Source organism: Carassius gibelio, chromosome B9 (genome assembly GCF_023724105.1).
Source record: "Carassius gibelio isolate Cgi1373 ecotype wild population from Czech Republic chromosome B9, carGib1.2-hapl.c, whole genome shotgun sequence".
NCBI lineage: Eukaryota > Metazoa > Chordata > Actinopteri > Cypriniformes > Cyprinidae > Carassius > Carassius gibelio.
Window position 1 is genome coordinate 10,260,816 of NC_068404.1, and position 24,252 is coordinate 10,285,067.

The 24,252-nt window shown below is 38.9% G+C and overlaps 1 protein-coding gene across 3 annotated transcripts in view; it reads left to right on the plus strand.

The window, feature by feature from the left end:
• The first annotated feature begins 437 nt into the window (after positions 1-437).
• Positions 438-24,252, plus strand: part of nrp2b (neuropilin 2b) — a 71,270-nt gene continuing 47,455 nt past the window's right edge. The window contains exons 1-3 of one of the 3 annotated variants that reach the window (XM_052565585.1): positions 438-1,280; positions 9,402-9,576; positions 19,331-19,512. In XM_052565585.1, the coding sequence (XP_052421545.1) occupies positions 1,211-1,280; positions 9,402-9,576; positions 19,331-19,512 (427 nt within the window). In that variant the 5' untranslated portion in view covers positions 438-1,210. The remainder of the gene's footprint in view (positions 1,281-9,401; positions 9,577-19,330; positions 19,513-24,252) is intronic. The other 2 variants (XM_052565586.1, XM_052565584.1) reach the window with 2 other exon arrangements.

Here is a 24,252-nt window from a genome sequence, read left to right on the forward strand (position 1 = left end):
TTTAGTGCTATTTTTAAATTATGGTTACACCACTTGACTTTTATTGTATTATTATAATTTTTTTTTTTTTTGAGTATATATATATATATATATATATATATATATATATATATATATATATATATATATATATACATACATACATACATACATACATACACATATATATATATATATATATATATATATATATATATATATATATATATATATATATATATATAATATTTTTTATTATTATTTTTTTTAAATACATAAAACCAAAACGAATAGAAAGATTGCTTTTCTAATAACCTTTCACATTGTGTTGTAAACTGGACATGTAAGGGATTTTATCATTTTGGACCTCATTATTTGTCAGTGGCCCATTGTTAGCAGCGTACATCATATCTACCATCTTAAAGAAACTCTCCAAACCAGCCTGTGGCTTCACACAGCCACGAGCGTTTGACGAGCCCGTGTGGCTGTGGGCGCTTGTGTTTCTCTCGCTCGCCTTTTTATAGCGCAACTGCGGGACTGGTGGCTGGTCTTTAATCAGAGACTGGAGAGGCGGGCCGAGGTGCTGACTGTAATGCGATAGCTGCGCCCGTCCTTAATGCTATTACATCCACATGCTGCTGCCGCGCGAGACTCAGCGCTCAACGCAGAGACGCGCAGTGCCAAAGAGACAGCGCGCGGAGTATCTCTATCACAAGACTTCAGTTACGGACCCTCTGCACTGAAGACCTTATCCGAGCTGCCCTTTTCTTGCAGTTTTGCGCCGTGTACAGTGTTTCCCACTCGAGCGTTTGCTGCTGGATTCTGTGGGGACAAGACCGGGAAAACCCTTCATGTCAGCTGGATTTGAAGGCGAGAGAAAGCTCACCTTACTCCCTCACACGCTGCTACAGCTCGAGGAAATCAAACCAGAATACGTTTTCGGTCTGAACTCTGGCTTTTAGAGAGAAAGTTGTTTAGTTTTAATCGACCGTTTTATTTCGTTGTTGCTTTTTTTTTTAAAGGATATAACTGGAGATGTTAAACAGCTAAGTCTGGGTTGAATTTACGCATCAAGCATTTTGAAGCACATCGAGAAAACAGGCGGAAGAAATTGTTATCAGACTGAAGATACAAGTGGATACATCATCAGTGGACAAGAACATTTTCAAAGAACATCACAAGAACTTAAGCATTTTGTCTACAGACTCTGGGTGAACATCACCCGGAAAAGATGGATTTAATCACAAAGCTCTGTGGATCTTTACTCGTCTTGTGTGCGACATTAGTTTATGGAGAGGAAGGTAAGTTTCTGTTGTTTTCCCATTTGTTCTTATCTGAATCCGTTTAGGTTTTCATTTAACGCGTATGCTATTTGTGTTATTGCAAAAGGAACTGCGACCACATTACTGATTTTAGTTTATATGTCATTTTGGGTATTTGTTTTGTTGAATTCTGCTTAGATTTGTTATCGGTACCTTACAACTGACAGACAAAACGGCAAATATGCCATATCCAATACTTATTTAAAAAAATAATAATAGCTAATAATAATAATAAATATTAGTTAAAAAGCGAAAAAAGACGGGAGAACCCAGAAAACAAGAAAACAAAATCAAAACTACTACACTAAGATGACGAGCCTCTCAGAAGATTTCAAAAGGTTTTAGTGAGATGGGTGAAAGCTCACCGCGTGCGCTGGCAATCTCCTGCCCGCTGGAGGTGACGCGCGCTCGGCATGAGATCCGACAGACGCCGCGCTTCATTCTGGGCTCCACTGCACGTTTTCATAACACTATTTTGTGTTTGTTTATCTAATTAGATGTGTAAACCAGTTCGTTGCTTTTTAGGATTCCGGGTATTTTGCTCACAAACGCACAGATAAACTCTAGAGTAAATTACGCAGCAGATTCTCTTCATGCCACGGACGGGATACTAAATTAAGCCGCCTATCACTTAACCCTTAAACATGTAATATATGTATTTTTGACCTACAAAGTCGTAACTCATCGTTTACAGTGTTTTTCTAGTCATAGTGTCCTCGTGTCATGGTTACTTAGTCTTGACGACTGTATTCGTGCAGCCGCGGGCACATGAAGCACATCCAGTGGCTCTCATGGATAATATCAGAGAGAATGTATAGAATGTATATATTTTCCTACAGGCGAAATATAAGCTACGTATAATTGCACATGTTTATATGTGTACACAGCTCGTTTTTGTATTTTTTTTTAAATATTTTTATAACCTTTATTTGACATTTTTACACACCTCGCTGATGATCACTTCAACTACTGATATATTGAGATAGTTATAAGTTAAATCCTTAAAAAGTCCTGAAACCGTAACATATTTTCACAAATCAGTCATGAATAATAATGACATTATTAACCTCGAAATGTTGGGCTTTATAACTGAATAAACCATACGTTTTACGTATACGAGTCGATTTGGCAGTGTTTGTGCCTGTCTCGAGTGAGAAATAATGCCAAACGGATTGAAGGGGATTTTTAAACGGGGATTTTTACAGTTGTTGTCTGTTTTGTGTCTAAAATGACGTATCACGCGATCATTCAATGTCTCAAATATTTATGTATTTCTCTCTCTTTCTATGTAACTTTTTTTGCGTGTTTTTATACTCCATTACTCTAAATATAACAATATAATACTGCAAGCAGCCTCACAAAATAGATACTTTTTTCATTAGTATTGCTGATTATGTACGCAAATACATAGTAACACGAACACTATAATATAAATTGAGTCGTTTTTTTCTGTTGGACCACATGAGTAACCTTCTTGGATGATTAGTTCACTCAAAAATAAATATTGTGTCATCATTTAGTCACCCTAATGTTGATTTAAACTGCCCTCTGTGGAACACAAAAGGAGATGTTAGGTAGAACAGTTGGGGCTGACAGTCTAAGTCACCATTCACTTCTATTGCGTCTTTATTCCATACAATGAAAGTGAATGGAGACTGCTGAAGTGTCCTTTTGTGTTTCATGGCAGAAAGTCGTTAGGGTGACTACATCAGTACAGAAGTGTAGTCTTGTGTGTACTATTCCTTTTAAGTTTCTGTTAGGTCTCTTTTTACTCTTCTAACATTTTCCTTCAGTTGTTTTGGACTAGCATTAGCTTTATTTTCCAACCAAATGTCGACAGCAGTGCTGCCAGACCCAACAGATCTCTGTTGGGTTCGGCACCTGATCCAAGAGAGAGCTCTCCACAGGGGTCCTTCTAAAAGCCCAGCTATCTTTCCAACACAACAACAGTGCCTTAATTAGTCCTGTTAAGCTTCAGACGGTCTGAATCAGATGGATGAATGGTTCTGAGAGAGGGAGAATGGCTTAACCATCTACTGCTGGGACAGGAAGCCCTGCTGAAGTGAGCTGGACTCAGCAGCTGATGAAGCACACGCTAAACGACAGGGGGGCTGAAGCCGCTTATTCTAGTGTGGACAGAATGACAGAACGGCAGAACTCTAAGTGTCTCATCACTGCGATTAAATATCAGCTATTCATCAGCAGACATTCACTCGGTGAAAATGAGAAACCTTATTGACTTCCGCCAGTCAGCTGCTGATATTTTCCAGCTCCTCTCCCGTGGCGCCGGTTATGGCTGCCGAACAGATGAGCTGTGTGGGGTGGTAGCATGCGGATGCGTGTGAATCTACATGTTTGAGTCTGAAAGACAGCATGTCCGGATGCTCTTCCATATTTTCCCGGTGTACCTACTGGTACGAGCGCAAAGAGCATGTTGTTGGCAAAGGCTTGGCCACCTGCGCCTGGAGGCAATGCTGCGATTGATTACATGCTTATGCAGCTGTGTAGACACACCTGACCACCTGCAGATCCCCAACACGCTCCAGAGAAACTGCAGCTACTGGAGCAAGCCCGACGGGTAGCTGCTTTGAAATCACAGTTTAGCAAGCATCAGTATCCCAATAGAGACCGCCGCGTGTCGTGCCGAATTTCTGAGCGAATATGAGAGCAATTCTCTCCTGGCGCTGGTTGTTTTCCGTGGTGTATGGAGTGAATGGGATCTCTTTAAAGTTTCGTCGGATCCCTGCTAAGCCCATTTGTCATGTTCATTTCTGCTGTTCAGTGGCCCCGAGCTTGTTTCATTTTCCATGCGTACATCTTTGGTTTTGTAGGTGATTGGTTCTGAGTTTCACTTTTGAGTTGTTCATCCAGCTCTTAATGTGAGTCACCTGCTTTTAGTCTGTTAGGGCTTCACTTTCTATGTGTGTGTGTAGCGTTAGGTTTCATCCAGCAGCGCCTCCTCTGAGCCCTTTATACTGTTGATGCTGATGAAAGGCAGATGTGGACTTCTGGCAACTTCTTTGTGTGTGTTTGGGGTACCCTGTGTTCCTCTGTTCTAACAGTGAGCTTGATACCAATTACACAGATGAGACCAGGGTGATGCATTAAATGTCTAATCTATTCAGATTACATATTTCCCAGTGCCTTCTGCAGAATAAGTATCCATGAATAACATTTCATGTGCAAAAAAGGTCCATTGGCTACTGGCAGTAGGCTAATGTAGTGATATACGAAGCACAGCTCACGTAGAAGTCATTTTCAAGCCAAGCAGCTTTCTGTTGGTTGTAGCAAAGAATTCCTGTGACCAATGTGAGCAAAGCTGTCCTCATGCGAAACTCCCAATGGCACGGATTCCTTTTGGATTGACCTGACTTGTCCTCAAAATTCCCCAGACTGAAAGTAAATGTGACCTGTAAAGTTTGATCAGCAGTCCACGAACCAAAGTTTAAGCAGAAACAAATGCTTCAGTTTGAGTGATGGGTGAATTAGTTACACACAAGTTTTGGCAATTTATAATCAGTTTGAACTGAAAAACACAACAACGACCATTATGTAAATCACTGCAGTTTGTTGTCATGTCTGCTCACCGCAACTGTTTTTTCCCTCTCCTGTCTCGTGTAATGGGTAATATTAGCACTCCCTCAGCAGAAAATGGGCCTGTAAATCAGCTAAAAGAAGGTCAGATATTTGTATTCGCGCCAGCAAATGCGGCGGCACTCGTTCACTCACTCTTGTGTGGCAGGCGCTGGAAAAGTGCTGAAACAGTGCTATTGGGATGAAATTCAAAACAAGCAAGAAACCCATAAATAATGCAGCTCCATTCTCGTTCCCCCACCCACCTGCTCAGCACCGTTTACAGTTACTTATGGCCCTAAAACGAGGGGGCCGGTGACAGGCCTACCCACCGGCAGGATCTTCAATCCTGAAAGAAGTGTGGCAGGGAGAGACGTCTCGTATGTGAAGAGAGGAGAGGAGCGGGGTTTTGCAAATTGACAAAGTACCAACATCGAAAGCTCTGACAGGATGAGATCTGTGGCTGTTGTTGTATGTACTCAACAGAACATGGTTGTGTCGAATAGTGTGTGATGGAAGATACCTTCGATTTGTCCAACAATCAAAGCTATTGATTGTTTCAGCCAAGATTTGATTTTGTGAATCGAAGGAGCTCTTATTAGTAGATTCAGTTTCTATTGAGCAGTGTGATGTTCTGCGGTATTGTGGGACAGGAAATCATGAGCTGAGGTCTTTTTTGGTGGGCCAACACTGAGCTCAACTTTAGACAGTGTGTCATTTATTATCCCACAATAAGGCCTAATTGTGTCACTTTAACATTTGAAAGGATACTATGGCAAAGTTATCGCTTTCCTTATTCAAACTGATTTTTTTTTTAAAATGATTTGACCTGAAGAATGAAAGCTATATTATACGCTTGGAAAATGATGAGCTTTATCACACTCATAGACACTAGGGGTGTGACAATACACTTAGCTCACAGGGTAAGACAAAATGCAGATACTTTTTAAAAAATAATTTAAAAAATGGGTTCTGTCAGGATTTGATTTTGTGAATCGAAGGAGCTCTATTAGTAGATTCAGTTTCTGTTGAACAGTGTGATGTTGGTTTGACAGCACTGTGAGCACAACTTTTTAAAGTTTATAATTTACCGATTCAGTTACTGTTATCTACTTTTACATTTGCAGACAGTAATTTGTTTTGTTGCGCTTACTCGAAAGGCAGCTGCAAGGTACTTTTACTGACACCTATTGGTGTGGATGTAGGATTTGCACATTGTTTATGCCATTTTAGAAATGCAGTTTTCTAACTTTATTAATTTTTTTTTTGTTGTTTTTAAAAAAAAGTAAATATCAAGGGTTACACTGTTGTCATGTGATGGCATTTTCCCATAAGGTTATCTGTTCCATGTAAACTTAAAAAAAAAGGTATTATTTTATTATTAATCTCATGTGAGTTGACGTTTTAAATTGCAAGAACTGTTCATTTCTTTATGCTTTCTGAAAGCTTTTTAGCAGTGCACCTTTGAAAAGTTCAATGAAACAAAATTGTGTTTTATGTTTTCGGGGTAAATAACGTTTCCATTCCCCAAAACATAAATTTCACTTGAACTTGGTGCACAGCAAATCATCCAAAAGAGCGGCAAACACAGCCAAAGTCACACATATACACACATGTACACACACAAACACACACACACACTGTTGACTCTGGCCCATACGCCAGGGCTGCGTACTGCTGTGATAGCATGTGGCAGAGACTGTAGATGGATAGATTCCTTTAGCAGTACAGACACAATAATTCATGAGGCGACCACACACAGCAACACAACACTACTGCAGTATCTGTTGCGCTCTCTGCTCAGAGCGGAAATGAATCTCTGCACTGTCAGAACGGTTCTGTTGAGGCCCAGAGCTTAGGGAGGAAGAACACCTCCCAATGAGACCCGTCAGCCTGCCGATCCTCCTTTCTGCAAACATACGCATCTACAAATGATTCGAACCGGAACATATGAGAAAGTGATGATGCTGGGATTGTTCAGATGCAGACTACAGGAGGATGTTTAGTCAAAACTACATTTTTCCTAATTCAACTAGGCTAGTTAGTGGGTTGCCTGAATGACTAGTCAGATTGTTTCAGGTTGATGAGGTGCATTTATGTAAAGACATGATTTTTTGTTGGAAAACAGCTGGACGGAGCACAGCAGACTGGAAAAGAGCACAGAGGTCTCAAGATACGTTTCTAAAATTTGGGCTATTTTTAACTTGACATGCTTTCTTAAAAATGCAGTGCTAGTGATGGGACACTCAGAAACAGCATGAGATCTGATGCAACCGACAAAGACGGCCATCTGCTTGTGTGTGTCTGTAGCAGTAGTGCTTTTGAAATAATTAATTTAAAGATTTTTGTGAGATGGTTTGTCCATGAAAACCGTTTAACCGCCAAAGCACAGTACCATTAAAAATCTAAAACTATAAAATATCTGCGAAAAAAAATCTAAACTATTTAAACAACTATAAAAAATGTATAATGTTTTTATTTCAACCAAATATTTATAATAATATAAATTTAATCATATAAGTTTCTCTGAAATCCTCCACCTCCCCTAGCTCCACCTGTATAGATCTGCTACAGGTTTTTTTATATGCTAATTGGATGCCATATCATTGGCAAGTTCCTTTACTTGCTTGCAGCAGCAGCAATAATCTGCAACTACATTAATAACCAACAGCAACAGCAATTCAGCAGCAGCGTAGCAGATCTATTCTGCCAAGGCCAAATACATTTTATATAATAGTCAACCACTGTGACCAACCTCTACTATAAAACATTGCACAAAACAGTAATTAAATTCAGTTGTTGTTTAGCTATTTAGAACTAAGTTTTTCATTTGAGGCAAGATGCGTTATTTTTTCATGTTTGTGGTACATGAAAACTTTATTATTTCTTTAAGATTTGTTTACTGTTGCAAGCTGCAAATAAATCAGTGGCAGCTTGGTCTTAAACCCAGTTCAGCACTGTACACACTGCTATTGTCATCATAGCTCATTAAAACATATTTTTGCCTGGTCACAGTATCGTTTGAATGAAGTGTAATTCTGGGAGGTATGAAGAGGTTGCATCCTACCACATCAATCTTGTTTTCTGACGGTGAGAAAGTCAGTGACTGAGTGTGAGAGATCAAGTGTGCAATACAGATGAGTTGTAATTGTTCACAGAAAGTGCTGTGGAAACCAGCCACAGACCTCAAACTGTCAATCAAAGCCCTCACTTCCTCCGAACTCCTTCCCAGCGTCCCCACTGGGCCACTATGTGTGACGCTAGAACATCAGCTCCGTGCATGTTGGTTGTGGTGTATTTGTTGTGAATTTCAAGTAACGGCGGCAAAGTGCGTGCTGTACGTCCATCCTTGCTGGGCCACTGCTGATGTAAGATGAGCAGGACCACACCACAGAGCTCCACAGATTCCCACAGAATTGGAACGCCTGTGATCTGCTGAGTTCTATACATTTGGATTACAATTCTTTCAAATGCAGTTTGATTGTAGAGGAAGTTCAATTTTTAAAGGAAGAGCTCCCTGAAATGATGATTTTCTTTACTCCGCATCATGACATTTCAAACCTTTCTGTCTTACTGATTTATGCAGAACCCAAAGAAGACATTCTGAAGAATGTTTCAACTGCTTTTATCCATAAAATATGTCTAAAACATAACTGAACTCCACTGACTTTCTTTACATAAACAATAAAAGGTCAAGAAACATTCTTCAAAATATCTTCTCTAGGCAAGTTCCTGAAGTCATCTTGAATCATTCAGTGCCTCCGCGCCTTAAAACATTTATACACCGCCTCTCCTCGAACATGTGAGTTCGGTGCGCGCTGACATCGTAGCACTCTAGCAAAGGTTAAACAGCTGTGCCTCAATACTATGATCAGAGCAATAATGAATGAGAGCCATATCAATTATTTGAGCTGTGGGAGCCGAGGGCTTGTTTGGGAAGAAAATGGTAAACACAGGCAAGGGAGAGAGAAAATGAGTGCACTATCTATGTGCTTTCCACACAGAAAGGCATCTTTGTGACTGATCACAGCATTGGGTTGATCTTTGACCTCACGCAGACACACTTCCTGTCGCTTGAATAGCTTGTCATGTGTGATAGAGTGGTTTTTATTCTGAAGATACTGTTGAAGATTGTGTCCTAATGTTTGCAGGTTGCTTGTCAGTGATATAGTTGTATACCAGATGATAGCCAGGACAAGTGCATTTGACACTGGACACAACAGATTATTTGATTTCTCAATTTGTGTTTTTTTATTTATTTATTATTAAACGTCGGGGCATAGAACAAAAGCCTTTAGTTCCTAAGTCATGACTGCTTCACTTATTGACTAGCAGAGGTCAGCTATTTCCTTTCACTCAATTAGAATCATTGTGTCATATTGATTCATTTGTACTGAATCGCTTCAAACAACTGAAAATGGCCATTGAGTAGCATTTAAATTAATATAAATACACAATGTTAGACGCGTTTCACAGTGCACTTCATTTGAGTGAAACTGAATCATATTTCACCTCTCGTCTTTACAGAGCCATGTGGTGGGCATTTGGATGCCAGTGACGCAGGATACATCACCACACCCGGTTACCCACTGGAGTACCCACCCCACCAGAACTGCCGATGGGTGATCACAGCGCCTGAACCATCGCAGCGTATCGTCCTAAACTTCAACCCGCACTTTGAGCTGGAGAAACTGGACTGCAGGTGAGCAGAAAAGGTTCAGAGTGTCTATGTAGGTGATGATCAATCAGGAAATTATACATAGGAAGAAACTATGTATTTATAACCATAACCAATTCATAAATTCGAGTATATCAAATCTGACAAGTCTGTATTTGATCAATTCAAGAGGGGACAAGGCAATCTTGTTTACTTTCTTTTATATAATAAGTGGTGTTTTATTAATTTTGCTGCTTAATATGCCGCTTTAAAAATGAGTTGATTAGGAAAGACTGCTGATGTTTCTTGTCTAGTGATTATTGGAGCCTTCCTGTGATGCCCCGCTGAGCCTGGCTCTAGTTGACATTACACACACTTTAATTAAATATCCTATAAACAAAGCTTCGACACACATTTCTGGGAAACGTGCAGGCTTGAGCTCTCTGCATGCGTTTCTCAGGCAGCTGTTCCAACTCTTCCCTCTATTGGACAGCAGCAGAAATGCATGGGGTGAGGATTGGAGTTTCACTGTATTTTCACAGTGTGCGTGTATTTGTTTTAAAGCGTGATTCGTAAAGCGGGACCCAATTCGATGGGAAATTAGCAATCGCTAGTGAAGTCTTTGACATCCATGAGTCATGTTTTACAAACCCAGAGCCACAAAGCCTGTCACAACCTGCCACTTCCAGCTCTCTTAGTCTACTCACTGAATATTGCCCTTTGTCCTTTTGGCATTTATTAACATTTTGGATCTATTATTTATACATAGAAGTGTTTTTAAAGAGAGATTTATGGGATGGCTTTTGACATTCCTTTGTTGAAATTGGAGCATTAATTTTTCAGAAGCTTTTGTTGAAAGTGTCTTCACTGAGCACTTCCAGTGAGCACATCAACAGAGAGAGAGAGAGAGATCAAAAGACAGAGACAGCAAAGTCTGATATGTGTTCTATTCCAGCACTTTGCTTACTCCTTAGTGGTTTGTGCACGGGATAGTACTGTTGTTATTTTTGTCTCTCGTTCTCTCTCCACCCTTGGCTTGATTGACAGAAGATGCGGCACGTTCCATTACATCACGCATCCTTTTCCGTGCTTTCCTCCCGCGGGGGATTTCTTTGCGCGTCCATTAGTAAACAGAACTCCATATTGAATCAGACACATTGCTACATTTGGAAAAGAGAAAAGTGGACAGTTTCCCAGTAGTTCTCAGGTTAACACAACCAGTTCTAAGACTTAAAACAGATGTCTCTTTTTTTTAACCTTCCATCTTCACTCCCATTTGCCGCTCCTCTACAAATGTTCAGACTAGATTTTTACAAATCTTTTGAAGACAACGTGAGCGTTGTTCGTCTTGTTTATAGCATGATACCAAGTGATTGCTATGTTGGTTTGAACTGACATTTTTGAATAATTTTATTAACAATTATACATATAAAATATAAATATATGCATTTGATAAATAGAAAGATAAATTATCATATATTAAATATAGTGTGTAAAATAGTAGATCATATTTAAAGCAATTAAATAAAACTATTTATTATATATTAAAATTATATTTGATTATATTTAAATAAATAAAAAAAATTTTTTGCTAGTTTTACACGTTATTGTTTATTTTAGGCAGGTGATCATTCTGACCCTGTTCTCTACCTTTCTATCTCTCTCTGAAGCCCTGTGGGCATTTAAACCACATCAAGGTTAAGTATGGTTATTTACAGCCTATGATTTCAGTGTAGTACACGGAGATGGAATCTACTGTTATGTCTGATCTGTAGGCCTCATAAATGCACAAATTATATATCAGTCTCTTCTGTTTAACACAAAGCCAGACTCTTCTCAGCTAAAATCATCACTCTAGCTGTCTTGTTTCTTTAAACTCCCTGACTTGTTCCCTGCTGCTTTTCTAGCGATTTTTGTTTTTATCTCTTGGCCAGGCAGTTGAATTAAGGCCAAAGTTGGGACCAAGGAGCTCTGTTGGTGATCCAATACAATCACAATTGTTATGCCTAGTAAACACGAGCACAAGAATTTTTTTTCACAAGTTGTACAATGATGTATCCATTAACATGCTTTAACACAGCCACCTCTGATTCTCGCATTAGCTTTGTAAGACAAAATTGTCACACAATGCCATGGAAGGTGTTACATCGAACTCTTTGTGAAGTGGACAGATCGTTTAATTATGTTGGCGAGACTTACAGACGCAGGGCAGGGTGGAGTAAAACAGACTTTTAGCATTTAAACATTATTCCAATGAGAAGAACATTTAATAACAGCTCTTATCATGGGTGCGTGCAGTGTTATAATGTATCATAAGATCTCTGCCTTCACACATATTGTGGTATAGACACTTTGGGAAGGCTATTTATTTGATCTGTGTTGATCCCGAGGTAGTAACAGCTCAGTATCTTTCCACTGGACATCAAACTGGCTCCATCAGCAGCAAAGCGCTGTACTTAATTTATTTAACCTGAAGCGTTTTCCCTGTCAGATATGATTATGCAGCTCAGGGATCATATCCTGGCATCTCAGTCCTAACTGACAGATGTTTATATGCACACATGCTGAAAACTGGCTGTGCTACATGGTTTCCCCTTTGACCTCATGAAGTTTAGTCTGCTCGTCTGCCACCACACCCTTATAATTCATCTTTCCACTCGTTTCTCCTTCAACTCTGTCATAACCTCCCTTTTTTGTCCATTCTTTCCTCCTCGGTCTGTAATTCTCATTCCTCCTCTTCCACCCATTTGGAGAGAGCGGCTCTTACTTACACGAATTTCAAAGCATGTTCTAGGTTGGTTTGGTGTTTGGTTGATCAGTATAGCCACTGGTTGGCTTAAAGTTGGTTTACAAACAAATCTAGTTGACTAAGGACTGGTTAGGCTAGTTAAAAAGCCCAGTACATGCAAAACACAATGATATCCATTGATGCAGCTTTTTCTCTCCTTCTATTTCCCACTCACTTGTTCCCTCTTTCTTCCCTACATACATTGTGTCTGATTAAAATGACTCATCTCCTAAGGCACTGCCCATTCTCAGCATTGCTTTATTCCACATTCCCTATTCAGCTCTCTCTCTCATCACACATACAGTAGATGAGGTAAACAGTGTTGATAGTCCAGCCACACTGTCACTGCAAACACTTCCTCCACAGATTTTCCATTGCTCTGCAGGGACTGAAGGTGGGCTCTCAAACATTTGTCACTAAAGAAAAGGATGCCACTTTGGAGGCAGTACCTCTTTCCAAAACCTTGACAGACATCCAGTGTTTAGAGCAGCATGGGACACTCAACTCTCAACTGATTTTAGTCGAAGCTGAAGTTAGCATGTTGCTAAGCTAACAGTGTGATAATCTAATAAGCATTGCGAATATCTCACACTTCATACATTTAAAACTCATTTATTTTCTTCAGTCCTTGGAAGAATTTGTCACAAAATGTATGTGGTTGTGGATCATGCAGCGATACCTAAGAATTAGTCTAAACAAAGATATTTTAGAGGCAGTATCGTTGTCTCTCTCCACACTCATAAACCATACTTTTGAGCTAAAGTGAGCTGCCTATATAATCAGCATCATGAGTGCACTAATTATCCTTCCTACCTTTTGGAACAGACTTTGTGTCTGTAGCTCATCTTTAAATGGTTTTGGAGCACAGCCATTAAGGTCACGAAAAGGATGAGTAGAAAAACAGAGAGGAGAGAAGTGCACCATTTATTCTCCTGTTGCCAGAGAGTGTGATGAAATCCAGTGCACTCTGGCATATCAGAGTTGGATGACAAGAACCAGATGTAATGGGGGGAAAAAAATCTATCAAAGTTACAGGTACGGCTCAGCGCTTAGACGGAAGACGCCGTTTCACTTGTCATACCGGCTTCATTCGAGTTCACCGGATTGTTCCATGGATTCTTGGCACAGCATCAGATCTGTCCCGCTACTAAAAGTTATAAATAGATTATTGTGGAATAAATATAATAAGCATGGGTTGATTTATCATGATATATCTGTAATGCAATCAGGAAAGTCGCTCAACTGAATGACATGGGTATAGAAACGGGGCTGTGCAGGTTGAAGTCATGGTTCTTTCCCTCTCTCCTTCACCGCTCTCTTACTCTATCCCTCTCTTTCATCTTTATCTGTTTTTCTCCTTCCCCACTCTTTACACTTTCTTTTCCTCTCTCTGGCACAGTATTCCATTTTTTGATATTATCTTATTTAATCACCATATTAATACACAAGGAATGGATATTCCATTCTCCCCTCCATCCCAGGGATTTTATTAATTCAGTGATAGCATCCCTGAGGCTATATATATATATATATATATTATATAGTTGTGTTGTACTTTTTATTTTCAAAATAGAATAGGTTTTTAATAATACAATAACTATCAGCCTATTACATCAAGAAATTGTAAAATCATAGCATTCCTATTTTTAGCATTGATTGATTTAATTTTTTATTTATTTAAAATAAAACTTTTTTTACAAACCCACTGTGTTACATTACAGTACACAAGTGTTTCAGAGTACATTTACAGTAGCACACTTCACACTCTTACTACACTGAGGAGAGCCGAGGCTTCAGCGTTCGCTGACGTCTCTGCATTGTTTTCTGTGAAGAGGGATATCCGAACTGATGATCGCCCGAGAGCATTTTTAGACCTCTCAACTCCGGCCACATGCAGAGCCGTGATCACAGACTCCGGGACACCCCACCGTCTCCAGCTGAGGAGCCTTTGTTTCTGTAGTAACCTCACAGGGGACAGTAGTGATATTACAGTATGTACAGACTAGCCTCTTAATTGCTCATGACTGACGTTGAAAGTCTATGAAAGGAACAATTTTACACAGCAGTTCCCCCCACTGTCTCTCGGTGTGGGACTTCATCCGTGATAGATTTGACAAATGAACACGTCTAACCTCACAGCTAGATTTCCTCTCGAGTGAGGCCAGCAGTAGCGGATGATATCATCACTTGTGCGGCTCTCCAGGGGTCCTTCGGATCAATGCCAGTTTTCCGCTTGTAATGAAGAATCGATGGATGGTGTGAAGCTGGACAGGACTCAGGGGGGTCACACAGGTCTCCCGTACACATCACATCATTCTCAGAGTACGGGTGTATCTGTTGTGACCGTTATGGGCTTGCTGTACACTTACAGGGCAGATATGTAAATGACAGCATATGTTCAATCATAACTGGGTATATATGACAGAGGATTTAAATTCTTTATTAGATTTCAGAATGCAGTAACAACTCCTCTGTTTCCTTCTTCATACCTTTCATGGTTTTATGTCCAAATAAATGGTCGATATGAGCGCCTTCTGGGAATGCTCTCAAACAAGCAGTTAACATTTTAGAGGGCCTTTCAGTTATTTTAATTGTTCCACTGGGTAAGGTTGAGGTTTTTAGGCAAAGCCTGCAATTATTTGCTTTCAGTCAAAGGGGTGAGATTTTCTCCTGCAGTAAATCTGAATCTATTCATCTAAAACAGAAAGGTTGCTTACTTTTAGCTGTCCAGTATGTGTACAAGTTAGTGTTGTTGAATGCTGTGTGAAGTGGTTTTTGATGAAAAGTGATTACATGAAAATCCAACTGAAATCCAGTGAAGCATTTAATCTAACAAGGCAATTATTTAAAACATGGTCTAGCAGAGAATTTATGGTTTTCTAACTGGTTTTGTCCATCAAGTCCCAGACTTTGCTTTGGATATCAAAGAAGGACTCAACATAATCCCAAACTTCACTCTTACTGAATGTAGTTTGGGTAGTATTTACATTTGGCATAATCTTTGATATCACACAATCTAGCCATGTTGGCATCTGTTTAGTTTTCATGCACCTGTCAATTTTTTGGTTTTGGACTTTTTGGCTTTTTGGATTTTCATAAAGTGTTTTTTTTTCAGATTTATGGAAGGAAAACATCCAAAAGACACTGTTAAGTGTTTCTTTTATAGCACTTTATATTTTTTTGTCCCAAGATTTCAATTACAGTACATATTTTTAAAGGCCATTTTCTCAAAATTAGTTTTTCCTCCAAAACTGAGCCATAAATCTATGTAATTTCCATTAATGCCGCCAAACAGAATTGCAAAATAATTATTATGAATTTCAAACATTTGTTCCATCATCTTCTACCTTTAGTTCCACTAAAGACAAAAAAAAAAAAAACTATTTTGTTACAAAAATGAGCTTCATTTTAAAAAGTCAACTTAATATTTGACTCTCATTTGCCGTATGTTGCTATGAGACACCACATAGTCTTAAAATTGTGTCAGGAAAAATGTGTGCATTTGCCTTGTTTAGATGCATGGATCTGCAGGGGACATCTTGATAGGTTTGTGCAGGTGTGAAAAAGTGTCCTGGCTCATAGATACAATGCGTGAAAGACAATTAACATGCGGCTCTGATGGTGGAGGAGGGGTACATCTGCAGATACTTACTCTGCTGTGGTCAAGTCAAACACACACACATACACAAGCTCAGGGTGCCAAACGCCTGTGTTTACCCTAATTTGCTGGTGTATAGTAAAAGTGAAAACAAGGAAGAAGAAAAACAAGTGGAAAAGAGGCCAAACAAAGTGAACAGAATCATTCTTTGACACACAAAAACTGTGGCGTTTATGTAGTATGAACACATTTTTGCGGGTTGGTCAACAATGCCAGCATTCTTACCCCAAATAGATTCACCATAGTAACAACATTCAGTAATAAGATCCATGAAAATCTAATTACCCTCACATCCAAAGCAAAGACAAGCCAGTGTTTGTGTTGTTGTTTGGTGTCCATGTGACTGTAATGGTCTCACACAGCATGTGTCCTTAGTGTTAGGTGAATGCTGTTTTTGAATGAGGGGTTTGTGTCTTTGTTAACTGGCGTCTGTGATGAATCAGGAAAAGTGACAGTAACTTTAAACTATGATTTGAAATTCAGAAAGTCATCTACAATTTCCAAAGAGGACAGAATACTCTGTGTGGTTGTGTTTTATGTGTCCAGAAGTTTATTTGAAAGAGTTTGTGTGTGTTTAAGGCTGGTTAAAGACAGTTGCTGGTGTCTGTCAGATGTTTCCTCTGTGCTTTCATCTCTCTGACTGTCATGTTTTCATGCTTTATCACAGAGTGTCCTGTCATTTTGAGGAAAGAGATAGAAGTGCGGGTTGAGGTGGGACGTGTTATCAAAGGCCCCGAGGAGGCCCGTACAAATGTTTGATTGGAGGGTATTTGGTAGCTTCTGAGATATCCTCCTTTACTCTTACAGACTCTGTGAACCTAACATATACAAGAAAAACAGACAGGGCTGAAGGTATTTAGATGTTAGTATGCTCAAGACAATTTTTGAATGATGAAAGTTGGAAAGTTTAAAAAAAGTTGTATTCTTTAAGTTTGTAGGCTCAACAGAATCTAGAAATAGGGATTTGTTACATGGAACAAACTGCATTTTAAAATATATTCAAATAAAGTTATTTTACAATTTAAATTGTTGTAATTTTAACATTACTGTTTACCATATTTTGGTCAAGTAAATGCTCCATTGGTGAGCATAATGGTCTTAAAAAATAAGAATAATAAAATAAAAATCTGGTAACACTTTTGAATAGGGAACACATATTCACTACTACTTAAGAGTTTTCTCTCAGTAATTTGCTGCTTATTGATAGTCAGTAAGGAAGTTGTTCAGTTTAGGTAAGGGGTACGATTAAGGGATCTGAAATATGGTTATGCAGAATAAGGCATTAATACAACCTGTCCTCCAATCAATACGCCCGTATAGGTCGTTTGTCCAAATCCCTTAAATACGAACTAACAGAGCGTATACTACAATTGCACCCCTATCAGCAACAGGATGTTTTTATGTAAGTGTTTTGTACTCTTTATTTGTGCTATTATTTGGGTTTCGTGTACCTCAGTTGGTATAGTATTGTGTCACACAATGATATGTAATCATGTGATCATGGGTTCGATCCCCAAGAACGAATGTGCTCTTAAAATATATATGCTTTATAAATCATAATTTTGCATGATTTCTGTGAGGGGTAGGTTTAGGGGTGTGGTTAGGTGTGGTGCGGTCTTTCGAACGAACAAGCCACCTTGTAAAATATGTATGAGTTACTGTGAGATCAGTGTAAAAACTCCACTCATTGCATTTAAATAAATGCGCGTTTTGATTGGTAATGATATTATACGTCATTTCATGACTACAGATGCAACCCGATACTGTCATTATTTTTAACTTGTTTTTACTTTAAAACAAAAATATAAGTCGTAATAAGGTGCTTGCACATACTATTTATATGGTTGTTTTTTGTTAGAGGACAGGCTTCATTAATATGTGCTTTATAAGTACTACTAAACAGCTTATATGCTAGTAATATGCATGCTAATAAGCAGCTAGTTATGAGGAGATCTGGTTCTTAAAATAAAGTGTTACACAAACGTTTGAATGGTAGTGTATTTTAAGTATAAATACTTTATTGACACTCTAACATAACTAAGCAGACAAGGATACAGACTTAACTTTCTGACCACATAATTTTTTTTCTCATTTGTGTTTTAGTCAATTTTAGGATACATTTATGAGAGTTAAGTCAAGGCTTGGTGATTTCTCTGTCTCTGCACTTGTCTCTTGAGTTGGAGCAGTGTTTTAGACAATGACTCTCTAGCGCTGAATGGTACAGATGTTCGGGGGGTCCACAGGCTTGCTGATTTGGTGGTTAAATGAGGCACAGCTTGCTCTGTAGCGTCACGCTCTTCTGCTAGTACAGCTACATAAACCTCAGCCTTATTAGCACGACAGCACTGTGCTAAGTAGCAGTGCTTTTTACCCTTGCTGCCTGCCAGCTGGACCCAGAATCACTTCTGTCTGATGTTTTTTTTTTTTTAAAAGAAACTCTTTGATTCACATTTTCAAAAGAGAGATAATACACCTTTCATTGGCTGCAGCTGTCTTTTTATTTCTTTCTTTTGCTCATTCTGGAGCTGTTTTTAATTTACCTGCCATCAGGTCAATTTTTAAAAGCTTTTCAGTGGAAGAATCTATTTAGTAACCAGGCAGAACATGTTAGGTATGTATAATCTCCAGTTTCGTAGTTAATTGAGATCAAACACCTTTTAACCACAGTTCCATTGTAGTTTCTTCTGGCAAGGCTGTTCATATCTTGAGAGTTGACGGGGAGAAAAAAAAAACTAAACAAGAAAAGATCAAACTCATTATGTAGCACTGGCAGAACAGACAGACCTTTAACACACTGTGTTGTGTGTCTGTTCTATCTAATGTGTTTACAGTCATGCAAAAATCTTTTAATTGCTTTCTGTGTGGAACTTTTATGGTTAACTGCCTTCATATTGGGAATGCACAAAATATTGCTACCAATATTAGAGTTCATTTTTTATTTATCTGTGTTAGTTAATATTGGGTATTATCAGAAATACCCATACATACCCATTTTCAAGCTATAAATGCTATAAAATCTACAAACACTAAAAGTAATCTTAAATGTAAAAGTTCATTTTTCATACTATGTACTATATATTATCATTTTGTGATCTCTAAATTCACTTGTAGCCGTTAAAATGTTTTAATTCTTAGTGTTTTATTTTTAATTTATTTAAACAAAATAATATGGTTTATCAGTTATTAGCCATAGGATGAAAATAATCATGGGTATCGGACAGTGTTTCTAGCACACCATCTGGTAACTGTTCCCATTTGGATATTCGCACAGCTTGGGGGACATTTCGATTTAACAGTTGTCTAATGCCCTTGGCCTCTTGCATAAACGTCTCTGTGTTTGGTCTTCTCCATAGGTATGACTTCATTGAGATCCGGGATGGGAACTCGGAGAGCGCTGATCTGTTGGGGAGACACTGCAGTAACATTGCACCCCCTGCGATCATCTCCTCAGGCCCTGTTCTGCACATCAGATTCGTCTCTGACTATGCCCACCAGGGGGCAGGTTTTTCGCTGCGCTATGAAATCTATAAGACAGGTAAGCCTGTGCTACCCAGCAGGATGTAGTTTATCAAAAACAATGCATTGTCAAAGCCTCGCCTGCTGTTTACACATCTCTCCTGTGTGCTTTAACCAGGTGTCTTCTGTTCAAGCGCTTGTACTAACAAAGCATTTACAGTGTGGGTAGAGTTCATGTGGGTCCACTGAGCCTTTAAAGAAAAGCAGGATTTCTGTCTCTCTTAACACGTATCACAAATTCTTCCTTTCACACAGGAAACACGTACCTCACCTCTTCCTTTATCTACCCACCACTCCGTGCAGCATGGGCTTCTATGTGTCAAATCCCACCTGCCTGAGAAGTGTTAACTGGCTTTTGTCATTCGGAGGGAAGAGTCCCTATTGGTCAGCATAGCGTCATTGACAGCCCACCATTTTTATTACTTGTGGTGTAGAGGTGTAGCTTCGCTTTTGAAAACTGGAGGGAAAGGCTCTGATTGGGAAATTCAGAAGCAGGAAAACAGGATTACCATTTATGACAAGTTCCAAATGGTTTTTATGGATTGGAGGGAAAGTCTTAGTTATTGGATCAAATGCAGTAGGTCACTATAATCTCCTTTGGAGTGGTTTTATGGTTGGACGTTGTAGGAAGGTTATACACCATTCAGAATTCAATTCAGAATGCCTTTCAAATTTCAATTGACCCTTCACAAAGAGCCCCCCCCCCCATTTACTGTTATTATGTCCAACATGCCATGCCACTCTCACACTCCACATCATGTTCTCACACATTTTACAAATACATTGTGTACCACTATAACAATAAATACCATTATGTTGCTCTTTAATGTGCGATTACAGATCACTGTAGCACCTCAGTTCAAATGGCACAGAGCGTCACCGAACCGATCGTCTTTTCATATTTACTAGTTAAAGCCAAGCGGCAACCTCCTGCTCTCTCTCGTGAAGCCATCAAGGAAGTGACTAAAACTGCAATCTCATAGACTCCCCATGTTAAAATTCCCAACTTCACAGACACAAGAAAAACATGTTTACAGCCTGATTCAGAAAAGGATTTTGGTCTATATAGCTAGTTTTGCCCTTCATGACTGTGAGGGGGGTGAATTTTTTTATAACTCATCCATTTTAATTATATTAACCCTTAAAGTACTGCGTAATTAAGTGACAGGTGGATTACCGCTGCTGACACTGCCGTTGAGCTAGGTGGGCGTGGCTTCAGCAACCAGCTCCCGCCTTTTGACCATTTTTGATGATCTGGGAGTGATGCATGGTGACGCGCTACCAAGAAGGCGACCGCCGCCTCTGCCTACTTTGATCTTCAAAAATGCTCTTTTAGAAAATTACGGGTGACGTCACAGACACTGCGTCCATGTTTTTATTTTTTGACAAAAGTATTTTTCACATGCTCACATTCATGAATTAACATCAGAATATATTCTAAATTCAACCCCAGAAAGACGTTGATGCACACAATTTTTCAAGTTTAATCCGAACGACATTAATCTGCTCTCCTGTCTGATTTGTTTGTCGGACAGAATTTAGAAAAGGAGATTTGGCGTTAATGACTGGTCAGTTTGCCTGTCAATCAAGCTTTCTGCGAAGGCTTAACCGAGTTCTTAAAATTGTAGTTTATATATTTATTTAATGATTTAACTTTATTAAACTATAGACTTCTGTTTTGATTATTCCATTTTGATTTGTAACAAGTGTTTGCTGCTAGCAGTGAAATCACTTTGGGTAGTTTTATCGCTACTGTATGTGTGAACGCTCTCTGAGCAGCCAGATTTACTGTAGCTGATCTCTGGTGCCTTCTTACACTGTACAATTTCTCTCTCATTCACGGAGTCTGGTCGACATGCACCGGCACAAATTCAGATCAAGGCGGCTGCTGGCGGGCAAAATAAACAGCGTGGAGACATCCCTTATTCCTTTTTCAACCTTCTGAAAGCATTCCGAGAATGCCTCTTTAATTGACTCCTGATCTACTCTCCCCTGAGGCCAGCTAAGGCAGGGCAGCTGGGGTTACTAACACATCATGTGTGATGGTCTTTCCTCTTACCTCACCACAGTAGTGCACTGGGACACCCATGCAGAGCTTCTGGAGGAAGGCATTAGTCGGAATTGACCAGTTAGCAGTTGCAGTTGGTGGGTTCAGGTTTACAGAGGAGTGGCAGTTTCTTCTGAAGGACCGAAACACAAAAGCAGGTCCTTAATGAGATCCACCAGATGGATGAAAGCTAAACTCACTCATTAGTGTGGACGCCCGACGCTAAGAGATATCAGTGAATGCTTTATCGCGAACAGAGGCCCCCACACCTCCCGCTTTATGGAGGAAGTGATGACACAATCCGTTGAGTGTGATCTGATAGTGTGAGAGCTCCATAGCAACCTGGCTAACGCGGAGCAGAGGTACGAACGGAGACGGTGATGAACACTATAACAACGGCAGGTCGCAGGGTTTTTTAATCATAAACAAGCAATAATGATGAGACCCGTTGGCGTGTGGAAGCTCGCAGTTGCCATGGCATTAACTAGATCTCATTATACTCAGAGGATGCGTGTGAAGATGTGTGGGAGTGTGTGTGTGGATGTGAGTGTGTTCAAATACAAAGACAAAGATTTTTTTGGAATGAATTCTGATGAATTTGAAAAAGCAAGTGTGTTTGTTTATGACTCAATGATCTGGTGTTATATGAAGATTTTTTGATCATAAATACCTATATTTCTCTTTAACGCACCTGTTCCGACGCACCTGTAAAGGTATTTATAATGTTGCAAAATATTTATTTTTCCAATAAATGCTGTTCTTTTGAGCTTTTTATTCATCCAAGATTCCTGAAAACAGATTTTCTACAAAAAAAAAAGTTTTAAAAATTATTAATAAAAAGCCATGTTTCTTGAGTATCAAACCATGATGAATCATGTGACACTGAAGAAATAATGATGAAAATTCAGCATTGACATCACTGGATAAGTTTTATTTTAACATTTTTAAAAAAATGGATTTTTGGAAATTGGAAATTTGGAAATGGAAATTTTTACAATATATTTTTTATCAAATACAGTAAATGCAGTATTTGTGTATGTATATGATATACATACATAGTTATACTTCTGTGTGTATGTATTTTCTAAATGCATATTGCTGAATTAAAGAAAGAACATTCTGAAAAGAGAGGGGGAAATGCTATAGAAAGGAAACATCAGCAGCAGCAGCAATTGAAACCATTCCAGAATCCCTGAGTGCAAGTGTTGTTTATTTATATTGGTGAGTGTACTGGACATGTCCTGGCGTGGCCAGGGCAGTTTTCTCTAGCAGCGATAGGGATCTTGGGTAAATACACAGCCTGGAGGTGTGTCCGCCTTGTGCTGCACAGCCTGCTGGTTAGAAACACTGCATCAATTCCCCACCTCCTGCTGCACACAGGAAATCAGTATCTTGTTGACCTTGAGCCGCCCAACAGCTACCTGTGCCACCACGCTTGGGGATTTCAGCCCCTGCCCTTGAGAGCAAAATGATGTGTTATTTCTTCAGCTGTCTGAAGCTTCGGCCAGCTCCTCTCTTGCAGAATAAATGTATGCAGTAGGAAAAGCTCATGGGTAAAACCCCAAACCAGAAATTTGTTTTCAAATGGGCAACATCAGGCATCCTTATTATGCTCTTTAGTTGCTGCATTCAGAATGTTAGAAAGCCCTGTGACCTTACATATCTGAACCTCATTCTTAATAAGCACTTAGTTTACTCAACCATACACTTAACCACAACCACATTATTCTGTTGCCACAGTTACAATATAAAAACCCTCAGCCAATCAGATCTTCATCAGTGGAGTTCTAGAATAGCCAGTTAGAGCTCACAACACAACTGCCCTACAGTCATAGTGATGCTCATCTAGTATTCACTACTTACACTCTACTATCAGAAATATCAAGGGCTAATGGATAGAGATACTGCCCTACAAATGTTTTGAAGCTTTTGTTGTTGTTGTGATGAAAACGTGTCAGTAAGATTCTTAAGAAAAAATAAACAGACTTTTATTAAACAAGGACAAATTAAATTGCAAAGGAAAGATTTATATTTTAAAGAAATTGCTCCTTTGAACTTTGTATTCATCAAAGAATCCTGAAAAAAAGATCTCACTGTTTCCACAAAAATATTAAGACTGTTAAACGTAACTGTTTTCAATGTTGATGAGAATAGATACGATTTATTACATTTTTTTTGAGCAGCGAATCACTGTTATTTTATTTCTGAAGGATCCTGTGACAGCAAAGACTGAAGCAATGACTGCTGAAAATTCAGTTTTGGCAACAAAGGAATACATTTAATTTTTAAATGTATTTGTTAAAAACAGTTATTTTCTAAATGTTTTTTATATTTCATTTTTTTAATGTATTAATATTTCACATTATTACTTTTTTTTATCAAATAAATTCAGCCTGGGTGAGCATAAGAGATAAAATTCAAACCCCAAACCTTCGATTGGCAATATATATTTGTTTTTAAACTATAAATTGTCTATGCATAGCCATGTGGACTTTTTTTTTTATTTATTGTACTTTTAGGTATTTTTTTTAAACTAGACAGACACTGTCAGTATAAATCATTGTTGTTGTGGAAAAGGAGAGTGAGATATTTTGCCCGTTTTGTTTTGTCCATGGAAAAAAACATTGTACAAGTTTGAAGAGACACAAGGCTGAGTAAATACTGAGCAAATTCGAATTTCTGAGCCAAATATTTATTTAAAAAAACATTAAA